This window comes from Natator depressus, chromosome 5, assembly GCF_965152275.1.
Source record: "Natator depressus isolate rNatDep1 chromosome 5, rNatDep2.hap1, whole genome shotgun sequence".
In the NCBI taxonomy this organism is placed as follows: domain Eukaryota; kingdom Metazoa; phylum Chordata; order Testudines; family Cheloniidae; genus Natator; species Natator depressus.
This window is the reverse complement of record NC_134238.1, coordinates 40,221,671-40,248,207: the sequence shown is the minus strand read 5'-3', so window position 1 is coordinate 40,248,207 and position 26,537 is coordinate 40,221,671. Positions and strand designations below refer to the sequence as shown.

The 26,537-nt window shown below is 43.4% G+C and overlaps 1 protein-coding gene and 1 long non-coding RNA gene across 3 annotated transcripts in view; one reads left to right on the top strand and one right to left on the bottom strand.

Moving 5' to 3' along the window:
• RGS7BP (regulator of G protein signaling 7 binding protein) overlaps window positions 1-1,233 on the bottom strand; it is a 76,969-nt gene extending 75,736 nt beyond the window's left edge. The window contains exon 1 of one of the 2 annotated variants that reach the window (XM_074952617.1): window positions 457-1,233. In XM_074952617.1, coding sequence (XP_074808718.1) covers window positions 457-615 — 159 coding nt within the window. In that variant the 5' untranslated portion in view covers window positions 616-1,233. The remainder of the gene's footprint in view (window positions 1-456) is intronic. The other variant, XM_074952616.1, reaches the window with a different exon arrangement.
• LOC141987355 (uncharacterized) lies at window positions 666-24,757 on the top strand. The gene is made up of 4 exons (XR_012639505.1): window positions 666-1,238; window positions 17,258-17,310; window positions 18,094-18,248; window positions 24,556-24,757. It is a non-coding gene; the product is annotated as an uncharacterized LOC141987355 (long non-coding RNA).
• Window positions 24,758-26,537: the final 1,780 nt, after the last annotated feature.

Below are 26,537 nucleotides of genomic sequence, written 5' to 3'. Positions count from 1 at the left end.
GTAGCTACACTTGTGATCTTTCTAGGCAAGACATTAGAATTTGGGCGGGTTGGGGCCAAAATTTGGCTGGATCGTGTGTGTGTGGGGGGGGGGGGCGGGGAGTGCCGGAGCCGGGTTTTTGCAGCACCGTTGCAATGGGATGCAGTGGATCTGGATTATTTTGGTGCTCTAGCCGCTGCTACCCTTGTTTCCTAGTTTGCTAATACAATGTTGGGGGTTGAGGGTAAAAAATCTGCAGGGTCCATCAGTTCTCCCCCTCTCGCGGCACATGGTCTGTCTTTAGCCGTTACGGCTCGGGCGAAAGGGTGTTCACTTAACCCGGGGCTGCAGTTTTAAAAATAGTGCAGCTGCAAGTGATCGGAATAGACAAGCTGGAGGGGGGGCGTGGCACGACCGCAAACTACGAAAATACATTGGGGGAAAGAAAAAAAAAAAGCAGCCCTTTGTTTTACCCACCATCTTGCAGTCCTCCAGGGCTCTCTGGGTTTTGTAGGAGCTCTCAGAGCCGCTGCCCCGGCGTTCCCCGTCCCCGCCGGGCAGGGGGGGTTTGCTGATCTGGAAGATAGAGCCGGCGGTCCTGGGGCGCTTCTTGCGCCCATTCGGTGCAGAACTCATGCACACGCATCCACCAAGCAAAAGCAGCTGCACTGATCCCAGCAGGAGCGGGCAAATTTCTCCCCCCACCGGCAGCGGCTCGGCGACGATGAGTCCGAGGAGGGATCCAGAGTCACTTTCCTCTCCCCACACTTCTCCCGTCACAGACTGAAATGCGGCAGCGGCGGCTGGTCACCTTCAGCGTGCAGGAGCGCGGGGCCCGGCAGCATCCTTCCCACTCCAGCCAGGAGGGGAGCGGGCTCGTCAACTTCTCCGGCTCAGCAGCATGTCAGCCCCGTGCTGGCGCGCTGAGCCCTCCTCCCGTCGGCATCGATTTGCAGGTCGGGCAGATGCAGCCGGGGCTGGCAGCTGGCAGCTGCCATTCAGGAGGGAATTCAGCCTTCCAAACCCACACTGCTGCTGCCGGGGCGGCCTCTCCTGGTGTCTTCCCAGAGCGGCGCCAGCTTCTTCATCCCCCCGCCCCGGCCCTGCGGGAGAGAAGGGCCGCGTGTGTGCGGACCGGCGCCCTCCCGGACTCTAAGCGTTCGCCTGGCTCCGGTCTCCAAGGGCTCGCCTGGCTGAAGATCCCATCTGAACCCTTTGGTGGGACTGGTTAGACGTAGGGAATCGGACAGACTGACGTGGTGAGCAACATGGCACATTGATAGGGCGGGAATACTAATGCGATCCATGCGTGCAACTCCCCCTACAGTGTATATATACATTAACCCAATCCCATCCGCCAAGAGCATCACTTGCAATGCCGTATTACTTCATCGGCTCTAGAATTAGAGAGCAGACGTGTCAGAGTGAAACCCCTTGCCCCCTGCCCCTATTTCAAGTATTTATGACATGGATTGTGTAGGTGTCCAGGTCAGTGGCAAAAATTTGAGAGCTCTAATAGCTACTCCCCTAAGCTTGTAAGAGTCACAGCTAACCAACGCTGGGCGATTTGCACCGTGAGCAATCTTACTACAATTATATCAAAGGGAAAGGGATAACTTTTTGTGTAAGTACATCAGTTGGATCTAACTGATGGCAGTTACAGTACTATAAAAACCTATCCTTTACCATAATTAGCACAGTGCCACATCTGATTTTTTGCAAAGCTCCTGGGCTAATCAACAATCACGTCACTTATTTAGAGGAAGGGCTTGTCTTTTTAAACAGTCATTGGTTCCTTGATCAAAAATAGGCCCCTAGAATACAAAAACAAATATTCTTGTTATGGAATTTTGCACATTAGAGAAAATGCTCTTAGCTGAGGTTAGGGAGGGGAGAGTCTGCAGTGCACAACACAAAGACTCAGTATAGAAAAGATCAACCGTCAAACAACAGTCACAACAGACCTTCTTCCTGGAGGGTAGAAAGCATTATATAAACATTTTTTCTCATTTCCTCTCTACTCCTTGAATCCCATAATATTCCTGCACAATGGGGTGAAGCATGAAACACCCCAGGGAGCGAATGCACTTTCCTTCTCAGAAGGAGAAGGCTGCTATGCTGTGGTAAGATTGGCTCAAATCATCAGCCACATTCCTCCAAGACTAATCAGCCAGCCATCCCGGTGCAGGCTACTGCTCTAAACCAATACCTCAGGTGCCAGGCCTGACTACAAACCTATGCCACGCCATCCCTGTTAGTAGTAATGCAGTAATGGTCACTTCTGAATTTGCCTCACTTGAGGTATTGCAGGATAACTTTCTCTACAGTATGAAAAGTAGAATTTTTCATTGTACAATGTGGGATATTTTACATCTTTAAGACCAACAAAGATGCACGTTACAAACTCGGGGCCCAATCCTGCCTTTGAAGATGCAAGTGGAGATTCAAGCACTAGTCTAAGGGACAAGACTGCAGACCTGTTTGCAGGATACACAGAATGGAATGCAGACACCTTTATAGGCTTGTCTACATTCAAATTGGTTCTCTTAAAACTTCCCTCCAGTGCTCCTGCCAGGGGGAGCAACAGTGGAAGTGTTAGGATAGACTGGTTATCAGTGGCCCCCACTGTTGTAACCACTGCTCTGAGCAGTGTTTGACGACATTGTGATTATAATGCTGGTGGCTGGTCTATTTTGGCACACTACCAATGTTACTATCACTAGTGGACTTGCCCTGGTTGCAGCCATGGTGGAAAAATTGTAGGGGGAAAAAAAACTCTAAAGTAGATACGGTCTAAGATGGAGGGCAGCAGCGAACCACTGGCCAAGGACACTGGGCCAAAACCTTACCTTTATTTAATTTATTTATTTTTTTTACAAGAAGTGCCATTCAACAGCCAAACAGAGCCGAGAGGATCTCTGTTTATAAGTGCCATTTGAAAGACAGCCCATTTTCCTTTTCACAATAAACTGCATAATATACTACTGCTGAGGCTACAGGGCTGAGTCAGTGTTGCAGGCCTATGAATTTATGTTAAGTACCATAGCTCAACCCCTGTGTAGTAGTAGTAATAATACTTGGTACTTACTTAGTGCTTTTCATCGGTATATCTCAGTGCTTTAAGGAAGAAGTGGGCAAGTATCCTTATCACCATTTTACAGATGGGAAGAGTGAAGCCTGGAAAGACGTGAGTGATTCGCTCAAGATCACACATTGATTCATTGGGCAGAGCCAGAAAGAACATAAATGTCCAGGCTTCTGTGCCTTTAGCCAGGGGACTACACTTCTTCTCTAGACAACAAAGATATGAAGGCAATTTTTCCTCACACTGTCATTGTTTATTTGTTTATTATACTTTCATAATACAAAGCACCATTTAGTCACATCACAATGAACAGTAAACACACCACCTGGGAGTCACTGGCCAGCAGGCTTCCTACACAATTTACAGTCTTCATGCAGCTTTGAGAAGTGCAGCAATACCACATCCTGTCCAGTCAGCCCCATCATCTAATCACCCATGCCCCAGCACCAGACCCTGCAAAACTTGCTTTGTCAATCTTCCTCTGCTCATCTGACTCACTTGTCCCACGAGCTCAAGTTTTCTTCCTCTTGTCATCTAGATGATATCAGGTATCAACTTGGTTATGTTGTAAATTTGTGTACTTACCGCTTCATTTTTTGCATGCAAGGTATAGCTAAAGCACAGCAATTGCCTGTGGCATTTCAATTCGAAGGCAGAAAGCCTCTTAATGTCTTATTTCCTCTGCATCCACGTCTCACATGCATATAGCAAGAGACTGCCGTAATTTCATTTTACATGTCATAGTAATACCTTTACTGATTCAAATGTGCTCAGTGTTGCTAGAACAGCATTTGCAAATCCAGTTCTATTTCAGATCTCTAAGTGATGTTTAGCATCCCTTGTAGTCATGCTATCCAGCTATTTGAAGGGCTCGGTGCACTCCAATGCCTCCTCAGATTTGGATAGGAATATCTTCATTTTTTCAAACAGACTAAGATGTCACCATTATCTTTGGACCTAACTTCTCTGCTTCCTAGCAATCTTTGCCCTTCTTGCAATGTTCAGTCGGATCAGTATCACCGGCAAAGCACAGACGACTAATTTTTCACTCACCAATGGGTACACCATCCTACACTGTCCTTGCAGAAAAAAAAAAGTACTTATCTTTTCTAAGGAACTTAGTTTCAGCTATTGGAGTTGCGTGTCTGAAGAGCTGGTATATCCAGTGTAAATAAATTAACTATTAGAAATTAATGAGTTCTACTTACTGGACCAAATGAACCCCTAGTGTAAACCCACTGATGTCATTGGGACTCCATCAAGGATTAATTTGAACCACTGAATTTATGCAAAATGACATTCTAGATAGTGGCTAGATAAATGGCCAGGGACTTCTGATATTTATCTTATTTGTCATAATTTTAAAAAAATATTTACCAGTTTAAAACCATTGAGGTATGCATGTATTTGGCCTATGCAAACACACGTTCTTACTACTGTTTCTCGCATTCTCCCTGTATTGTTTCTTCCTATTTTTTGTTGTACCCAATAATTGGCATCTTGTTTTAAGTACTATTTTAACTTTTTGAGACAGAGACTGTCTTTTACTCTTAGTTCATACATCACCTAGCACAAAGTACACTAGTCCTGTTTGGAGTGTCTAGAAGCTGCCATAACACATAACAAAATAATGATAACAGGAAATCCAAAAAAGAGTGCATTTTTTTTATTGTATATTTCGTATATAGCGTGAAATCCTGGCCCCATTAAAGTCAATGGTAAAACTCCTATTGACTTCAGCAGGCTCACGATTTCACTCATGGAAATTTTCACCATATGAAATGGAGGTAAAAATCAATCGAGACTTTACATTTTAACTTACATTTGGCACAACCTTCATCTCCCCATAATCTATGAGGCATTCTTACCTGATGGCTTATATTTTCAAAATGTCCCCATTGTAGAAAGTATATGAATTGTGCTGTTTTCTGGCTATGTATAAAAATGCTGATTTTGCAGTTGTCATTTTTTCTTGGTTTACTCTTGCAGCAGACTTTTGAGATCATCATGGAAAGTTAAGGATTTCATGACATCAGTAAGGTTACTTAGGAGAAGCAGGAAAGACTGAGAAGAAGTCATTCTGAAATGAAGAAAAAACAGGCAGTTCTGTACAGCTTCTTGATTCTCAAAATCTTTGGGGAAGAATTCCAAAACACATTATCAAAGACTGCCTCTGAATAAAAGAAAATGAGGCTTTACTTGAAATTCCTACCAAAAGGAAACAAAATAGTCTCCTGAGTAAAGACAGGTATATTTGCAGCAACATGTTTTTCCTGAAGTTGTACAGAAACAAATGTTTCCCTGTTATGGGAAGAGGAGGAAATGAGAGGTGTACAGAACCCCATTAAGGGAGATATATTCAGGGTATTATATGGAGTCCTGAAATAGATGAAAGAATGCAAGAAGGCCGTGGTGTGTACAATGAGCTCAAACTACAGAAGTTACAAAGTGTCAGCCTCCTAGTTTATTATTTGTATTATTACCATAGTGCTTTGGAGCCCCAGTCACGGACCAAAACTCCATTGTGCTAGGTACTGTACAAAATAAAAAGATGGTCCCTGCCTCACAGACCTTACTATCTAGGTATAACAAAAGAGACAACAGATAGATATAAACGGGGAGTACAAGGAAACAATGAGGCAGTATTGGTCAGCATGATAGGTAATAGTGTCAGAGCACCAGTGACCTAACCACTGTCAGTTTCTTTGGAGGCATCATGTCAGAGGAGAGTTTTAAGGAGGAATTTGAAGGAGGCTAATGATGTAATTTTGAATATGTTTATGGGGAGATCCTCCCAACTGTGAGGAGCAGCTTCGGAGAAAGCACAAAGGTGCCTGTTTGAAACTTTAACAAGTGAGCAATGGAGGTTGGTATCACAGGTTGGTTGGAAGTGAGAGTCAACATTTTGAAAGTGAATGGGAGAGGATAAGTGGGTGAGGACAGGCTGTGAAGGGCCGTGAAAATGAAGACAAGTAGCCTATGCTTGATGCAACAGAAAAGCAGAAACCAGTGGTGGGATTTAAAGAAAAAGGTGACATGGTCAAAGCAATAGGCTGAGAGAATGAGCTTTGTAGCAGGATTCTGAAGGGATACGAGTTGGCCAAGATAGCATTTGTCAAGGTCAAGAGAGACGGATGTTGCAGTAATTGAGATGTGACATAATGAAATTCTGGACAAGAGTTTTAGCTGTATGGATGGACATGAAAGGCTGTATCTTAAATATGTTAAGCAGAAAGAATCTGCAAGACTTAGGCATTGCCTGGATGTGAGGACCTAGAAAGGGGTCTGAGTCAAAGATGATTGCCACATTACAGATCTGAGTGATAGGCAGGATAGTAGTGGTGCTGTCCACAGTGACTGAGAAAGGAAGTGAGTGGGGGAGGCTTTGAGCGGGAAAGACTAAGGGTATGTCTACACTGCAGGCTTGCTGTATGTCATGCATTTTTGCCCAACCCCCCTATCATCCACACTAAAAGCCCTTAAATACACATCTGCTGCACTCTGTTACCTTCACACTGCAAAGTGAGTGGATAAAGGCATGGCATGGGCACCTGGGATCAAGTTTAGATAGTCCTCCACTAGTACCATTCCCACAATTCTCTGTACCAGTATCTTAAGACTTTCTATGTATTCACTTCCTAGTCACCCTCTGTGCTCTGGAAGCTACCTACCAGTTAATGTACTCTTGCTGGGCATCTAACCCTTCATTTTTCATGGAGCCTGCTTCAGTTTGTGAACAGCTCAGTCCTGCTCTGCCAAGTAGTTCTGAAGATACCCACCATCCAGCATGCAGGTAGTTGGCTGAAAGGGCATACTAGAGTTCTAGTTAACCTCTGCTGCGATTACACCTAGGATCATGATTTCATGAAGTGCTCCAGAAATATCCACCTCTGAAAGACCATATCAAACATCATGGACTTCTATGCAATGCAGGGAGTGGATTAAGCACCTGAAGACCATGTACCCCAAGGCCCAGGATGAAAATGGCAGGTCCTGCAATGCCCCCTCTACATGCTCTTTCTATTAAGAGCTTAACTGGGTGCATGCCACTGTCCCAAGCACAGAGCCCATTGTCCTTCATGACATAGTACTGAATGAGGGCGGTCGCGTTTTCATGCAGAGGGAGTGGGGACAACAGTGAATGTTCCAGTCCCAGGAACAAACAGTAAAGCTAGAAGCCTTGGACTGGCCAGATCGTCCAATAGATGTTCTGATTCCACTTTCTAAGGATCTTTGAGGATGGACTCAGGGAGCAGCCCAGAAAGGGAGCAGTGCAGGGCCAGGAATGAGATCCACACAGCCGCCCACCATCTTAGTTATTGCCACAGGAAAAATTTTGGTTTTAAGAGGGAGGGATTTCCAGATTACGGCAAATAAAATTGTTATGGAGACTATTGCATGGAATGGGGTGGGTTCAGCTGTGGTTGAGAGCAGAAGACATAACATTCCATAGCTCACTTCCTTCTTGTTTTGGGACTCAGTGCTTGTCCTTCTTGTTTTGTCAGTCAGTGACATGCTGCCTGGGCTTGAGCAGGGCAAAGGAGGGCAGAATCCATCCCATTGATAGTAAGCTTCTGCATCCTAATTCAGCATCCTGTTAATGTTTACCCTAATTGTCATCCACTCCTGGCAAGTGCTGCTTGATAATTTTTCATGCAGCAGGGCCTCTATTTATTCGGTCAGATTTCTGGGCAGGGCAAACTTGCTAGCACCACCCTAATAACTTACTAATCTTCTCCACTCACTGATGTGCTGTTCAGTTACCAGACACCAAAAAAATTCTCCTTTGCATGGATAGATTGAATTCTACCACTGGCCTAGGAAACTACTTCCTTTTCCCATCTGGTACTTCCAAGAGATTTATATCTTCTAGGGCTTTCCCCGCCTGAAATAATGGTAACGCTGTCCTTGTTAAGACTTCTCTTCACCCTCCCTCTGCTAGATCCAAATTGTTAATTTTTTTAAATTAAATGAATATATAGTTCTTACCACAGTATGTCTGGAGTGCCAATGTTAGCAGGAGACTCTGAACAGAACAATTCACAAAGGAGTAATGAAAGCATTCCAGAAAGATAAAAAATTGCAAACTATGTTCGTGTGTTAACGCAGAATGTAAAGTGGGGGAATTTTTTTTCCTTTTTCTCCTCAGGACAAAAATAAATAAATAAGTGCTTTCATTGTCTTAGAGGCATTTCCATCTTAGATTGACCTACCGCCCCATCCAGGACTCCTCTGGTCAGGACTATCCATCAGTGGAGGAAATGGATGAGAGCCAGGGTTGAGATATTTGGCAATGTGGAGTGATGACCATCTGAAGTACTGCAGGCACTGGAAAATGCTGGGGTTGGCTGGGCAACGGACATCTCCATGAACTGGAGTGGACAGGTGTGCTCTGTGTACTCCACCCCAGTACAACCTGCACATATTGTACAGGGCAACATGTTCTGCCAGGGGAAGGAGAACAGGAGGAGCACTTCAGATATCAGCTTCCACTACCATTGAAACAGACAGACAGAAGCTTGGAGTTCATATAGTTTCACTGTTCTGCACTGGTTTTCAGTGTTTTACACACACGCTACACATTTGTTAATTCTTATTTGTGCATAAGCAGCTGGCATGCCTGTAATGGCTTTGTAACATTTTTTTTCCCTCTTAGTTCTGTTGGTGTTGTTAACAGATTGGTTTGGTTGTACAATAGGTTGTTGTGTGGGAGTTTGCAAAGGAATGAAGAGTCAGGAAGTTGTGTCCTAAGCTTTTAATAATGTTGCAAAATCTCAATATCACATAAATCCTAAAAATCACATTAAACCTACAGTCATATTAAAACCTATAACAAACTGACAGTTGTATAGTAATATAATACAGTCTTGTCACAGGGTGGCTGGTCCTTGAAGGAGAGATGGTCTGAGCCCCACCTGTGACACAGCCAACTCTCCTACCCAGATGGGGAAATAAGGTAGATAAGGAAGAAAGGCCTGGGAGAGACTTAGGGTGGAGCAGATCTCTGAGCCTGAGGAGCTTTAGGGAGCAAAAAGGCTCCTGCAGGAGACCCTAAGACACCAGAGGAGACAGTCTAGTGGAGAAAGGACTGAGATGAGATGAGATGATGTGATGTGATCTGGCCTCCAAGCATAGGGAAGGCTGGAAGGCTGCAGCCTAGCAGAGATGCCCTGGAGGAAGGGCTATGGTAATGAAGGTTTTGTTTTGAGTTCTGTGTCTTGAAAGACTTTGTTGCCAGCCTGGCTGGAACCAGCAGAGGGGCAATTTAAAGGAGTAGGCAGAAGCACAACACAAGTTGTGGAAAGGGGCGCTGTGTGATCCCTTGGCCAACAGGGAAGGATTTGGTCCTGGAGGGTCACTGGAAACCATCTAAAGACTCAGCTAATTAGACCCCAGAAGGGGAATCATGTTTTAAATATTTGGACTGTGGAAAATTACAGGAAGACTCAGGACAGAACTGAAGAGTATGTATGCACCTGCAGCATTATCCCCTACTACATGGAGTTGCTTTGGAAGTGGGGGTCCTGCTACAATCAGTAAAAATTGATTAAAACAGTTCAAACCATTACTGCTATTGCAGCATCACATCTCCTCATGCACATCACCCAGAATGCCAAGAATGAAGGCATACAAGGTATCATTTCCCATGACCAGATACTGCCTCTAGTATCACTGGACCCAGCCCCAGTGATACTAGAGGCAGTTTATGGTTGCCTGTACCAGGCCTGCAAATCAGCAGCAGCTTGTGACCACTGCATTTGAGAATACTCACCTTTAGCCTTGCACATGTTGTGCAGGATGCAGCAGGCCACAATCATATGGAAATTGTAACTAACTTTGGCCAAGACCCAATTAACTGGGTATAAAGATATTAGATGGAGGTAATGGAGAAGCTACAGTAGCAACACAGAATCATAGGACTGAAAGGGACCTTGAGAGGTCATCTAGACCAGTCTCCTGCACTCATGGCAGGACTAAGTATGATCTACACTTTTCCTGATAGGTGTTTGTCTAACCTGATCTTAAAAATCTCCAATGATGGAGATTCCACAACCTCCCTAGGCAATTTATTCCAGTGCTTAACCACCCTGACAATTAGGAATTTTTCCTAATGTCCAACCTAAACCTCCCTTGCTGCAATTTAAGCCCATTGCTTCTTGTTCTATCCTCAGAGGTTAACATCAGTAACAGTATTCAGCAAAGCTAATGCCCATGTGATGGAGCAAAGAGGTAAATGGATAGAAAGTACAGGTGGAAGATAGCAAGCTTGTTGTAGGCAAAGCTGCAATAGTGGAAATTCATGCACCACTGTAGTCACCTGATCTTTTCAAAATGTGGTCACTACTGAGGCTAGCTAACCTGTCATATTAGCATATGCAAATTGATAGTGACTATGGAAATCATCCCAGTACAGATTATGATAGTTTGCAGCATCATGCTTAGGCTGGCAAAAATGTCATCTTTCCCTTTCCAGGCTATGTTAATGTCTCTCAAGAGACTGTTAAAGACACCTCAGTCATGTCTTGAGGATGCCAAAGACTCTTTCTGGTACTTATCTTGTTGCACTACTTCTCTGCTAGAGTCAGAGGATGGGTTACAGAGGTCATGAGCCAGATGTGCCTGGGTAAGATGTAAATGGAAGGATTTACCCTTGTTACACATTGCAGCATTATATCAATATATATGGATTTATGTATAATGTGCCTTTGGCAGCACTCAACAAGCAGCCAACCTACCAGGACCATACCACCAGCAAAGAGCCTTGGAAAGTTCTGAGTGTCCTAGGACTAAGGTGTTGGGATTGGAATCTGGGAATAGGTCAACATAGCAGCAGAAACCTTTCTGGCACTGTAACCAGTCACCATACTCATAAAATGAGTGGATTTCCTATTTTCTTGCAGGCCACATTATGCAGCCTGGATGCCCACAGCAAAACATGTATACTAACCACTGGATCCAGAACAGATGGGAACATACAATAGATTCCTGCCTTATCCACTATCTCACCTTTTTTGCTTGTTCCTTGACTCCCTCCCTGGCAGCTGCTACTACTTTTGCATAGGAGCCATGAGAGGACTGAATGAAGACCATATTGTCTTGTACCTCCAAGTTAATTGAACCACAATTAATCTGCATACACCAAAGATGGCTTGGCAAAATCCCACATGATTCTGAAGATAGGCTGGGGAAGTCTATTTTAGTGACCCATCCTCAAGCCAGCCTGTTTGTGCACACCCATCCTTTGGTGGTCACAGGCTGTGGGTACACCCAGCCTCAAATACCCTCCCATTTCTCCCTTGTGTTCCAAAAATAAACACCCATTGGAGAGTTGTGTACAGGTCTGCGAGCTTCTGAAAGTTTGATCATATAGGACTCTATAATATCAGTGAAATCCCAGAAAATGGCAATAAAACCACATTCTCTACTTTCAAACTGTGTAAATGTAATTTGACCATTTCATTTATCAAAAATCGGTACCATCATCAAAACTTACTGATTATGATGCACTGAGAGGTCAAAAGAAGGAAGAATCCAGAAGTTTCTAGTGTTGGGGGGGGAAAAAAGTTGCAGCATTGCAAATCTTAAAAAGTAGAAATTGAAAATGATTTCTGACAACAAGATCAAGATCAGTTTATTATGAAATAATAAGCAGGGAGGAAAGTAGACTACAGGAGCCCAGTTTAGCCCAAGGTATAACTCTACAGTAGTCAATGGAGCTGCATGTGCTTACATTAATTAAATATGAATTTATCATTGATTTTTTTATCTTATAAAAGGGGAACTAAAGAGAAAATAAAACAGTGTATAAAAATTAAAATGTAGTACAGATAAACTTCCATGTTAATTTATATAGAACACAATCTGGAAAAATTAAACCTTACATAAGACTTTTGTAACATTCACAGAACAAAAACAGAATCCAGTGGTTTCAAACTATAGTTTTTCATGTACCTCATTTTCATTTTAAGGACTTAAACACATTTTAAAAGCTAACAGTTAATTGGTTAGTTTTAGGTTCTTTCGGATCCTGATGACTGATATATCTAATGACATATTTCATTCAAACGATCATGGGCAGTTGTCAATAAAATATTAAAAGAAATACGGCAGTGCAATAAATCTGCATGTTGCTTACAGAGCAGAGATGATTAAACTTTCAAAGGGGCAATAACAGAATCAACAAGAGCAGTATAAGAATCTGTATAAAATAGAACAAATAATGAAATAAGTATGAAAAGTGGTGGTTTTATGATACAGCAGTTGGACAGAAGTGTGGGCGAATACAGCTCTGCCCAAAAAAAGTTTGTAAAATTAATATTTTTTTAAACATACTGATGCAAGCCTACTCAGAGAATGCAGTGTTTTGGCTGTGTTATATGGACAGATTGTTTGGTGGCCATCTAGAGTAAATAGTTTTATTTATTACAGGTATGAATTGCACCCTCTGTACAGTTCAGGGTACATGTACTTAATTTAGTAAAAACACATGCAAGCCTGCCACTTCTCAGAAGCAAAAGAATAATGTCTAAATCCCAAACCAATCTTTCTCCCACCTACTCTTTTCAGAAAAATGTCTGGGGTAAGATATGGGCTTTGCACTATACCCTAAAGGAAAACAAGGTTAGGCTCTGAACCAGCTAAGAAAGCAATTCCAGAGTCAAAGGCCCTCCACTGAGAACACCCAAGTACCAATCCTTTGATGTTACCATCCAGGAACTGCTAGTTTAAGTGCTCCAAATGTCTTCTGTTACAGTGGTTACTGATGGAGAGGGGTGGTCTCTCAAGTAACCAGGATTCAGGACATATTAGCTTTGACATAGACAACAATGGAACAGTGCTGCGGATATCTGCAGATCAGAGATGCCAAGTAGGAGCTACTGCTAAATGAAGCCATGAAAAGCTCATAGCACTTGGAAATGGGCTGGGAAAAGACTCAATCCAAAGCTGCTGAATGAGTGCTGTTGACACAAAGTCTATCCAGATGCCCAAGGATCTATAAGGAGCTCTGTGAACATACCTTTCAACAGTGAACTTGTAAAGAAAGAAAACATTTAGAAATTTTTTTTAAAACTGGGGTTTAATTTTCCCCCTCAAGTTTAATCTTAAAGGAGAAGTCTAACAGGCAGCAAAATACATCAGCATGTACAGGAGCAATTCAGAGCTCTTCTGGTGTTTACCTACCCAGCAGGAGTAGAACTCTGCATAAAATTGAGGAGTAAATTCTGGTCACTGATTGTGGCAAGTGTGGCTTGTTAACTTGCCAAGGATATGAGAGGAGGGCATTATTCTCTTGACCATAGGGAACTACAAAAAGAGAAAAGTGGATCCTTCAGCAATCCCTCAGAAGAGCCAGGATTGTGGAAAAGCTTAAGCTGAAATTTGTATTTGGCTAATATATGAATTACCAATACAGCCAAAATCCAAGAAAGGGTAAGTGTGATCTTATACAGCATTGAAGACTGGTTACAGCAATGTGGGAATGTAACCTCCTCACATGAGGAAAATAGACGTAGGACCAGATCCACAAAGGGAATGAAGCATGGCAACAATCAGCATTGGAATGCCTAACTTTTATGCTCCTAGGAAATCACAGAAAAAACTATAGAGCCACAAAGCCTCAGTTAGGCACCTAGATTCCCTATACAATGCATGGGGAGAGATAGGTGCCTAAGAATGGGATTCACAAAAGCCAGCACACTAGGCAGAGGGTGCCTGAACTGGCCAACGGGAGATGCCCATGAAAGAGCTGTGTCCTGAGCTCTGCCCCCTCAAAGTTGGGTGCATAGGTCTCTTCTTGTGAGCCACAGCTGGGAACCCTCTCCTAGAATCAGGCAGTCTAGACACCTAAGTAGTTTCTTGTGAGAATGAGCTAGGGCCCTCCGGCCCCTCCTCCCCCCACTCACACAAAACAAGTGGAGGAGGAGGTGCTTGTGCCTACCACAGAGGTTCTAGCCCAGTGATTAGAGCACTCGCCTAGGTTCCATTCACCCCTTAGGAAGAGGGAAAGAAAGGAGTTGCACAGGGGTCTTTCACCTCTCAGGAGAGATGTTCTGCCTGCTGAGCTATGGGATATCCTGTTGTGGGCATCTCTCCTGTTGAAACTGCTCCACTGTGTATAAATAATTAGAGTTGTTGGAGCTGGGAGAATGTACTCTGAAGCCTTGTCTACCCTACAAGTGAAATTCGATCAAAGCTACACAATTTGAATTACATGACTAGTGTAACTCAAATCGATGTAGCTTAGATCTACTTACCACGGTGTCCACACTACACAAAGTCGACTCCCCCTACTCTTCTTGATCTGGTGGAATACGGAGCCATGGGAGAGCAATCTGTGGTTGATTTAGCAGGTCTTCACTAGTCCCACTAAATAGACCGCCGATGCATCAATTGCTGCTCATCGGTTCCCCGGTAAGTGTAGACAAGCCCTGAGTCTCCTACCTCCCAGATGCTGGCCTAACCAGCCTGTTACAAAGTCACTCATTTTCTCTCTTTCTGGCCCAATGACTCTTATTTATACACAGTGGAACAGCTTCAACAGGAGAGATTGAGCGCAATTACCATGTCAGGCCCAATAGGTGTTCCTCTGCCTATCTTTCCCTGGTTTGTGTATTATGCTCGGGTTTGTGTGGGAGACAGGGCTTAGAGTGAGGAAACATTGTGCCTCAGTAACTTTTACAGCAAAAATTTAGGCTCCTACAGTGTTAGGAAGCAGCCAAGAGGGGATTTTGTGGGATGCCAAAAACTGGGATTTAGGTGCATAATTCCTTGTATTGATATGGACCTTACTAACAATTGAATACAAGGTATTCAGCTTAAGTGAGCTAACATACTAAAAAAAGTAATTAAACTTTGTTATACAAAATAGACAAATGTTTTAAAGTTCCTACTGCTGATTCCTACGAACAAATTGTTTTCCTAAGAATTTTATATGGCAAAGTACTGGGATAAAAACACCTCTCTGACTTGCCATTCACACTATTTATGCATATATGAATGTTACATAATAATTTAGAGAGGGAATGTATGTAATATTTCAGTTGTACATTGGTGTCTTAAATAAGCTAAGCTACAGTAAACCTTGCCAAAGTTTGCTAAAGGATAAGGCAGGCTCAAAAGTATATCAAGGACATTGAAATGTGACAGTGTGTGTATAGTGTAGTTAAGTAGATATGACTGTGCTATTGTAAAGAAGACTTAAAAGAAAACTGAAAGGTAGTGACCAGGAGGTAACCTAGGAAATAACTCAAGAAAGAGGATGCAAAAGCTTTGACAAAATTTTACATTCTCCAGATAAGGAGATGAATGAACACCTCAAAATTAAGTCATCGTGTATCCAGGAGTGAAAGTAAAATTGAGCTCTTTCCGGTACAGGGCCGGCTCCGGCCCCCCCAGAAGGGGCAGGGCCTCGGGCAGAAGGGGCAGGGCTGGGGGGTCAGCATCCCCCAGCCAGCCCATCTGCACTGCCTGGCCCACACTACCCAGGGCTCCAGCAGCGATTTAAAGGGCCCGGGGCTCTGGCCGCCCGGGAGTGGGGGGGAAGGGGCAACGACGTTAAAGTGCTGCCACAGGGTCCTTTGCTTCGCTTTAACATCCCTGGCCCTTTTGCGCCCCGGCCGCGTCATCACTGCCCCTTTTGCACCCTCCCATCAGCGGCCCTGCCGGTAGGGACCCAGCAGGGCCACCAATGGGGGCGCAAAAGGGGCAGCAACATTAAAGCGCAGCACTTTAAAGTCAGCAGTACAGGCTGGTACGGGTGGCCACTTTTTACTGGTATGCTGTACCAACCCGTACCACCTTACTTTCACACCTACATGTATCATCAAGGCTTTGGAAACCATTCCGAACCCTCCTCTGCCTGCTAAGTGAGTTTGGCTTTTGTGGATCTGTCTGTCGAGGCTTTATCAAATTTGTGCTCTCCTGCATATAGTCAGTGAAAAACACTAGCTAGCTATACACTGGGGGAGAGGAGTGGTACTGTAAACAAGCTTTACCCACAATACTAATGTATCTTTCTGATAAAATGATCATATAAGATAGAGTTAACGTTTACGTATAAATTATTATGCTTCCAATTTAATGCTCCATTGAGATGAATAGAAACAGATCATATCCTTCTTTGAGTTATTGTTTTGGGTTGTTAGTCTGATGACTCAATTATTTTTCACATTTAGAAGGTTATTTTCTTAACCATGAAGGCTAAAGAATTTTATTTTTTAAATAAAAGCTTAAATCCAGCAGAAACTAATGTGGCCTCCATAAAAGTGTCGATACAGCACACCACAAATACTTGCCCAATCTGTCTTTTGTACATGGTAAAGGCAACATTACTACATTGAGACTGTCTTGTGGGCTGAGTCAAGTGATCCGTGAACTTCTTATAAAAAGGCTGGGGCCCCCATCCTGCAAACACTTACACACATGCTAAACTTTACCGCCATAAGTAGTTCTATTGAAAGCATACGTGAACATTGGGAAATCATGCACTGCTGGTGTCTATGCGGTACCTTTTCTTAGGACTGTTGCCATCCTTCATCTACGAGAGATGGTGAGAATTGCAGGCTACGATGTAGATGGTTTCCAATGTCTCATGTGACTGAATAGTCCAATCTGAGATTTTCATGATCTCTGGCAGTTATTGCAAATGTATGTATCTTGGTTGGGAGCTGCTTCCTTCCTATGGGCTCTTTTCTCCTCAAGCTGTAGGAGCCAGCTCCTGTCATGGATTTTGATGCCCTGATAGAGAAGATGATACCACTTGTTATGGTCACTTGCCAAGATTTCCCATTGGTGAGGATCAATTCCAAATTCCTTTTCTTAGGACAAATTGAGGAATTTATGCTTCTGGGCTATCAACCCACTCATTTTCACAGACACTAAAAATTCACACTTTTAAACTGCAAGAGAGAAAATTTGCTCAAGTCCTACTAAGTTTTGATCAAGGGGGAAGCAATTTATGTAAATTTCACTTAAATATTCTGTATTTCTTTGTGTACTATCATCTGCTTATAGTTGTATCCAGATTGTGAAAATGAATGAGATATCCCTTGATTTTTCTGATTTCTAGAGATTAACAATCTACGATTTAATCTTTTTTTTGGCTATGTTCTAAAATATATGCAATAACTAGTAAAATATGTTAAACAAGCTGCAACAGCTCACTCCAACCTGTCTTTTTTTTTACATTCCCAGATGGCTAGCAAGTGTGGTGATAAACGTTGCTGCAAAATGAAGCCATAAAACTGGTACTACAAATTCATATTTATTAAAATTATTTTTGGACCAAAGTGTTCTATGCCTGGTCTCTGCTGTAAGATTAATTTTCTGGAGAAAATCAGTGCCATTTTTGTTCAGCCATTTTTCAACTGTATGTGTGTGTAATGCACTTATTATACTACCTTTTTTTTGTAATTAAGATAGCTCAAAATAAAGGTAGTCCTCAGTTAGGGGTAGTTTGCTAGAGACATTTTTTTAAAAAAGCATTTATTTTCACTACTTTAATTACATTTATTGTCAAAGGTATTTATAAAATGCTTGCTAGTATTATCTTATTATTTTGATGAGTTTGCAATTTTGATAGTTAAACAACTTCTGGTTTTAGTTGTAACCTGAGCAAATTTGATATACATATCATTGGGAAGCAATACATATGGATAATCAAAAAGTCATTTTAACAGCCATTTTCATACTATCACTGCCATTTAATGAAGGCTTAAATATTCTTTTAATCAGCTCTGTCTAACCCTTTGTTCTACAGGCATAAACTCAGAGCGGTAGTGAAATTATTTAGATTCATGCCACATAAGAAAGTGAATGCAATCACTGCAGGATTCTGCTGTAGGATATGCTGTAGAGTGACATGGTGAAAGTCACGTACTGTTCTTTTGTTAAGCTAGTTGGCAGGGCCGGGGCTGGGGGCGGGGGGGGAAGAGGGCAGAAATCCTCCCATGACTCTAGATAGTAAGACCTTTGAAACAGGAGGTCTTTCAAAATAGGTCACTATAAACAGCCTGTTATTTTACCTTTAGGGTACCTGCTCCTGCCCAGACATAGCATTGCAGGGGACTTCACTGCTCTCATCTCCCTCTGATGGCCGCTTTCTTGGCCATGATAACCAGTCCCAGGCAGCGTCTTCCCACAACTCCCTCACTGGGAGTGAGTCTTCTGTGGCTCAATCCTCCAGGTAAGTCACCTAACAGTTCAGTCCTCTTTTGGGGTAACAGAGTCCCAGTTGGCATAAGCAAAAAGCTCTCGCTCCGCACTGAGGCCCAACTCTGAACCAAAGGTCCTTCACCTCTCTGGGGCTCAACTTCAATACTTCATCAGGTCAGTGTGCTGACTCCACGACTTTGCCCTGACGAGAGTCGACTCAAACTGGCCTTCGGCCCCTTGTGGGCTTTATCTCATTCCCTGAGCCTCACAGACCCTAGCCCAGGGCTCCCCTCCACTCTAGGGCCCTGCCACAGGAGTTAACCCTACTCCTGCAGCAATGCTTTCTGACCACAGACAATCCCAAAATACTGGCTCTTCCTTTAGGCCCTTTGCAAGGGAGTTTCCTCTCCCTTGCTTATCTCTTCTCCTCAACTTTGTCTCTATCTTTGTTTTTTTGGTGCAGCAGCCTCACCATACGAGGCTATGACTGCCACTTTGTCCATTCATATTTGGCAAGTTCCCCACCCTCATCTCAGTCCTTTCACTCAATCTAGTATCCTTAAGGAAATGCAGGAAGAAAGACCTTAGGGAAAATAAAAATTACTTGTCAAATACCTAAATTCCTGATGGAAGTAAGTGGGGTTATGTGTGGGGTGCTACTAGGATTGTCTGAGGATGATATCAAAAAGAATACAGGTGAATATAAAGTATTGTTTGTTAATTGGCTTCTTAGTAAGAGAGAGGAGAAAAGCAGCCATTATGTGTACATTCTATCAGTAGATCTCTCTACCTTGCAGTGTTTTAGCTGTTTGTATGTCACCATCACGTTGCTTTATGCATTCTGCCATTTTCGGGAGTTAACATCTCCTATTTTCATCGTTTCTGTCACTGACTAGACAATTATAAAATGTTGACTTTAATCCTATTTTCATTCTTCATAACCCTACACATTCCTTCTTCAAATCCTGATATCAAGTGTTTTTTTCTTTTGGCTGGTCTGAGACCATTCCTCATCCCCTGCTTCTTCTCTTTCATAGTCCAAGGCAACTTCCCCTACCCATCAGTTTCAGTGGTCAGCCTCCTTTCAGCTGGGGGTCAGCTGCAGCCAGCCCAGTCACCAGCAGCCTCTCTAAGCCACCACAACAGCTTCCAGCTTAGTCTAGCCAACTCAGGCAGTCTCGCTCAGTCCAAATAGATAAAACTCCACTCAACCTTCCAGCCAGCCTCCTCAACTGAGCTCCCTCAGCTCATTATAGAGCCTCCTTTGGCCAGGTGGCAATTAGTTCAGTCACCTTCCAGGTGTGGAGCACGACTAGTCAGGGTTCTTTCTCGTGCCTTGCAGGTGATGGAGGATCACCCCCATCACAATCACACTTAATAGGTCTTATTTTAATGGGATATTTTTAAGTGGTTCCATGTATTCATGCCTGATTCTCAATACCTCCTGAGTAAAATTAACATGATCTAACTTGCATCCACAAGTAAATAAATAATTTGTGCCACCTTCGCTGTTAGTACTAACAGCAGCCTGCAAAGGCAACAAGTTTCACTGAATCATAGAATATCAGGGTTGGAAGGGACCTCAGGAGGTCATCCAGTCCAACCCCCTGCTCAAAGCAGGACCAATCCCCAATTTTTGCCCCATATCACAAACGGCCCCCTCAAGGATTGAACTCACAACCCTGGGTTTAGCAGGCCAATGCTCAAACCACTGAGCTATATCTCCCCCCTAAAATTGTGTAAAATGTCACCGAGATCTCAGCAATCTGGTTACACAGGTGCTGACTAAAGCTGCACATTTTTTCGATGAATAGTCTATTCCATGGAAAGTGCCGTTTGGGGTCAACCAAAACTAGTCATGAGTTTGGATCAAATTCAACTAAAAATTTGGACTGGGAAAAAAAAAAAAAGGAAAAAATAAATTTGAAGAGGTCAAACTGGTTTGCTTTGCCATTTCAGAGACAAAATGGGTTGACTTTTTGTTTAGAATGATGTTTCATTTAGAAAGTTAGCTCCATTTATTTAAAAAACAAAAAGAGGGGTTAAAAACACCCAAAAACTAAACAAAAAAACGCAACTTTTCCTAGGGTGAACGAAATGTTTTATTGATCTCAAAACTAAATCTTTTCCGTTTTGATTTCAGTGGAGAAAAATTGAAAAATTTCCATTCTGGGTTGACCTGAAATGCAATTTGGATTTTTGTTGTTGTTGTTCAGCCTCTGAACTGAAAAATCAATTATTCACTCTGCTTTAGTGCTGACACTAGTGTTTCAGAGAGGACACAGCTCTAGCTTCCTGTCAAGCTGCCATGGCTTGGGAGAGGATTGCCTACTTTCTCTGATCTCTGAGTAGCATTGTGAAGGACCCTTCAATTCTGGTCCCCTATTATTGTGTGTGAAGCAGGGGAGGGATAATAGCGTCCATGTGAGGTGCTACACATAGGCACCTGGCTGAGTGTGGGAGTGAGGGGGAACCATGAGGGTAGCACCCTGAGATGTTCATGGCCTTCCAGCTAAAACACCAGGGGTCCCGTGAGAGCCACAGCAGCTTCTCTCCCCCCTCCCACCAGACCACATGAATCTAGTGGGCTTGGCCCATCCCCTCCCCCGCCCCTCTGGGAGTGGGTGTTCAGGCGCCATCTTGCCCTGCTGGGGATGGAGCCTTTGTTACCTCAGGAGCAGGGTGGCTCCCCCTTTTCCACTGCAGCTGGGCCTGGGGACAAGGACAGCCCCAGCCCCTGCTCAGAGCTCCTAGACGAGAGCCAGAGTGACCTAGTCATCCTCCACTTCAACGATGTGTATGAGGTGGAGTCCAGGCAGGAGGAGCCGGTAGGAGGTGCTGCCAGGTAGGAGCCACTCCTGGCCCAGCCCAGATACTGAGATGTGTGGGTGGGAGGGAATCGCAATCCCCATTCCTCTCCCGGGGAGGGAGGGAGGGTGAGAAACACCCTGTCTCTCCTGAGGTGCGTGAGGGCAGGCATGGCTGCCCCATCTCACAGGGAACAAACATGTTTGATAGCCCCATGCATTCCCACCCCCTGACTGGAGCCTTGACCACATTGCAGGGCTGAAGGAAGGCAGTCGGCGTAAGGCTGTAGTTCCACCTCTCTGCCACACAGGGCTCCTGTGGGGCCTGATGAGCAGGTCTACAAGTGGCCTCTCTGCCTTTCCTGTTGCTGCTTCCTCTGCTAGATCCCAGCAGGCTAAGAGGAGGTGGGAGAAAGAGGCCGTAGCTACCCACTCATCCTTCTATCCCAGCCACTCCCAACGTAACCCCATCTACCCTCCAGGCAGCACCGAAACACCCTAGATTCCTACCCTCAGCCCAGATACTCCAGCACCCATGCACTACAGCAACCTCAGCACCCTTCAGACACTCCAAAACAACACCCTCAAGTACCCACTGATCCAAGCACTCCCAGACACCTTCCTGCACCCACCCACCTACCGCGCACCCCTAGGTACCCTCATTTTCCCCACACATCCAGAAACCCACCCAGCCACAGCTGCCTAGTTTTGTGTTACTCCATGTGTAACTTCTGGTCTGAGTGTGGACCATAAACTGAAGCTTATGGTTATTTGCAAATAATTTCATTAAATAATTTGCACAAGATGTCACACACAGAACTTACACAAAGTTTGGCAGCTGTGAGGGGTGGGTAAAAGCCAGGAAATATCCTTTCCCTTCCCCCCCTCTCTTTCTGGGTTATGAGATGCAAGGAATATCCATTCCTTCCCCCACCTCCCCTGTTATACAAGGAAAGATGGGGAGCTATGGAAATAACTCTACTTGCACCCTCAATGCTGACATAAAATGTTTGTGGAAGAGGTGGACTGTAAGGGAAAGTACCTGCATCCCTACCCCCTCTCACAGTTCAGGGCAACTGCACCTATACTCCCCCCTCTGTGGTCCACCGGCAGCACCCAGCCTGAGCAACCAGCTCGTCAGCCATCACCTCTCTTGGGTAGAGACCCCAGTCTCCCTTCCTCTGGGCTGGGGTTTCTCCAGGCTGTACAGTTCCCTGCCTAAATAAGATATTCCCAGCAAGTCAGACTGCTTAAACAGGCCAGTATCTGCACTGTGCATTCTCTTTGAAGACTATGAACAGCCTAATGGCCTAAAATGATAAGTTATAGCACAACTCTTTATAAGCAAACATTTAGTCTTCAGATGAAAGCATTACAGAGAAACCATCCTAAAAAAAGTAAAAGAACCTACACATATGCTAAATATCTTACCAGAGGTCACCCCCTCTCTGCAGCTCTAACCTTGGGCTCTGGTAGGTGTCAGTTGTTCAAAACCCACAATTGAGTTTTCTCTGGTTACAAGTTCATAACTGTGTCAGATTCAGAACCTCCAAGAATGTTCAGTCTTTTCCTTTATATAGCTTGGGCCTTTAACCTTGGCCTCACGTAACAGGTGATCAGTAGACAATGGCTTACACCTCAGGGCATAGCTTCAAAAGGCTGGGTATTTGCATAACCAAAGGTGGGAAATTTGCATTCACTTCCCCTAGATATTCCCCAGGAAAACTGCTTAACACATTTTCTTTTAAGAGTCCATTCTTTTCTGGCACATTGTTCAGTGTAGTCCTTTGAACCCCCAGGTATCATATCTGTCACATCTGCCCCCCTGAGAGGTTATATACAATCCAGGCCCCCAATAATACATAAACCCTTCTTTTAATACAATGGACCCCGAAGATACTTAAGCCTAATTCAATAGGATTTCCCATGTACATTGCAGGAAATTGCCATATCTGTATGTAACAGGGTGTGCTGACTCCAGAGCTAACTCAGCATCCTGCCACTCCAATCCCCACCTGTGTACATTAATTGAGCTTTGATTGAAAAACAGGCAATTGGAAGTGGAGGCCAATTAATTGGGTGGGGCTAACAGTTGAGTTGGAACAACTGAGTTGGGTGGAAGTATCCCCAGCTGCTAGGCCTCTAGAAGCAGACAAGAAGGTTATATAGGAGGAAGAGCAGGGAGCCTGAAGGAAGGCAGAAATAGGTAGGACTGGCTGCTGCTACAACAGTACACTTCCCCTGAAGCAAATGGGGAAGGTAGAGATTCACTGTAAATATAAAATACAATAAAATATGGTAGTGGGTTCTGGTTAAGGCCCAAAGGGACTACCTCATGATATTGTCACACCCCATTCTTGGATATTGAGAAAGGGAGGCACCATTCCTTTCAAGGTTTTTTGTGACAGCAGGAAAGGAGTGCTCTGAGGAAATTCTCCCACCTGGGATACCAGCAGGAAAAGTATGAGAACAGGGAAGTGCCCCCTCCTTTATCCCTCCAATCCCATTGTAATAATGGAAGAGGACGGAACCAAGGAAACTGACCTTACACCACTGTCTCCATTTTCCTAGGAAAGGGATGGGGAGGCAAGATTTGGTCCATGGTTCCCAGGTTGGGCAAACAGATGCAGAAATCAGCAACAACCACCACAAGCTAGTATAGTATTTGAGAAAACTTACACTTATAGTGTATAATATCACCCATTATGGTGGCACCTGGTTGTGACACCATAGTTATGTTTGTATTCTGAAAAGGGACATAAATTCCTGTTTTTCTCTAAAAGCAGGTGCAATTAGTTTTTATGGACTTTTGAGTTTTCTTGGTAGTTTTTGTTTGGTATCTCTTTATACATTTTCCCATTAGTAGTCCTTGAAATTGGGTTCTGTCTGAAATTTGTCCTTGTCAATCCAACCTTTCATTGTTGACTGATACCTTTTGAAAATTATTATCTAGCTAGCCTAAATTTGGTGCAGAGGTAAATCCTGGGTAGATGTGGCACAATGGGTAGTTGTTTGGGTGTTTTAAAATTTGTACATAGGGTCATTTTTATTGTTATTCGTTATAGCCGAATGTTAATGTGCCAGTGCAGATGCATAATTTTTGTGTGTGTGTTGGTATATAAACTGGCACATAAACACCTGTGTGTCAGTGCATACATGAAACTTTCTTTATCAGATAAAACCTTCTCCATCAGGAGCTATACTTTTTTGTTCAGATTTTTATGCTACAGTGTGGAAGGGTTTTATGTGCTGGTGTGCATAACAGAGGAAGGGTTTTGTGTGCTGTGGCTGACAAATTAAACTTTTCTCTGTGAGCAGCTGCACCTCTTCCCTGAGCCAGGTTCACCCACACCAAGTCCCAAACCCTACTTAAACGTTATAAAAGCCTAGGAATTAATACACAGAAAATTCATTGTGAAGCAGTTATGATTACTGCATATCATATAACACAGCTGACATGCTCACACAAAAGCAAAAATATGAAAAAGTAAGCCACCTAACAGTTTATACCTTTTTCTCTTCCATCTGCAGGCACATTACTATTACCACTCCCACAACCACAATACACTGGAGACAATGCACCAGAACCTTAATGCAACCCCCTATAGACGTTGGCCTTCCATCAACCTTTTCACCAGGGATCACACCCCCGCTTTAAGAAAGCAGCTTCAATTTTTAATGATTACTGGATTCAGAAATTGAAGACAGCTGGTGGGGAGATTCTGTAGAGATTCAAAAAGATCTAGCACATTCTTGTATTAAAACAAGCTTTTAAAATCCACAAGTATTTTGTTGATGTCACTAGCTGCTGCTACTTATTCCCTGTCTAGGTTGAGCTAAAAATTGTGATTTTTTCCCCCTAGAATATAGGATTTTCTCCTTTAAAATGTAGATTTGCATTATAGTTTAAAAGAAAAGAAAAGATGGTTAATTTCAAATGTTTTGTTCATTTGCATATTCTTCCTCATTTTTCCTTCCTCATCTTCTCTTTGGCCTCCTGTCATCTATTCTTTCCTTTCATTTCCTCATTGTTTGCTTCCTATACTACTACTGTTCCTCTATTTTTATCTTTCTCTTGTCTTCCTGTTCTAATTTTACTATTTTCATCCCTTTCTTTTTGTCCTGCCCTTTTCCTACCTCCTTTCTCATCATTCACTTTTTCACATGCTTTCTGATCTGTATTTCCTGTATTTTTCCAGACCAAGTGGACATGTTCATTGCTTTGTTTTCTTGTGTATCCAAGTGAGAATTAGAATGAAAGTTTTGGAACTAGGATGTTTGATGTGCAAATCAGATAGAATTCAATCATCTTTTTCTTGCACTGGGACTAAAGCTAGTAATATTATGAAATACCATCCTGAAGAATTCATGATGAGCTGATTTTGACCAAAATACTATCTGTACATACAAATGGGAAAGAAAAAAAAAAAAAAAGGTTGGAGACAACTTGATCAGAAGATGTAGAATCTATGCTGTTGGTAGACATACAGGGCCAGATTCTTAGCCATGCCCAGGCCCCTTTGTGCTGAAGAGGTGATGCAAAGAGCTGTCCTGCTGTGGGGAATTCCAAGATTGCATATAGTATGCATAGCTATAGCTATTGCCACATGCTCTGGGATAGGGGAATGCCAGAGCTAGGCGGGGGCATTGCTAGAGAAAGTTGCAGGAGTGATTTTGTGCTTGCAGATGTTTGAACTTGCACCAGGATGGAGGCAGGAGGAGGCTCATTGGAAATATGGGAGAAAGTCACCTGTGTGCCCCCCAAGGTGCACTGAGCAGAACTCAAGTGCCTGATGCCCCTGCAGATCTAACCCAAAGTAGGAAGAGAAAGAATTAAAGCACTGGCAGTCTATAATGACTGACACAAACTAGAATACACAAACTGGAGTATAGGTCACGCTGAAATTTAAGCAGGATTGATTAAATTAAATGTACTGAGGTCTAATGTAAACAAATCTCCTAACTTTAGTAAGAAAGGCATGGTACTGATAAGTGTTAACGTGTGTGTCAGGGTATTCTATTCATTAACTAGAAATATTTCAGATGGCTTGAACATATTAAGCAGACATCTGTTTAATATTACCCAGACCCCTTGGGAAAGTACTGTACTTTGTTAGATTCTATTAAATAAAGTATTTAGTCTGAATGTTTAAATGGACAGGATAAAAAAAAAAGAAGCTGATACAGGCATGAAGTATCCATGCCCTTCTGAGTGCCTCCAGATGTAAATCTGAAATATCAGCTGTCAAGGAAGTACAAAGAATGTTGGACAGCTAGTTGAAAAGACATAAGATTGAAACTTGAAGCTAGGAGACAGTGCTTTTTAGGGGCTTGGCTACACTTGCAAGTTAGAGCGCGTTAAAACAGCCCCAGGCGTCCTAACTCACGACCCGTCCACACTGGCAAGGCACTTAGAGCGCATGAACTCTGCAGCTGGAGCACTCCTGGTAACGCACCTCCATGACAAGCATAACTCTTGCTGTGCCTTGGCTGAAACGCCCCAGCATCAGTGT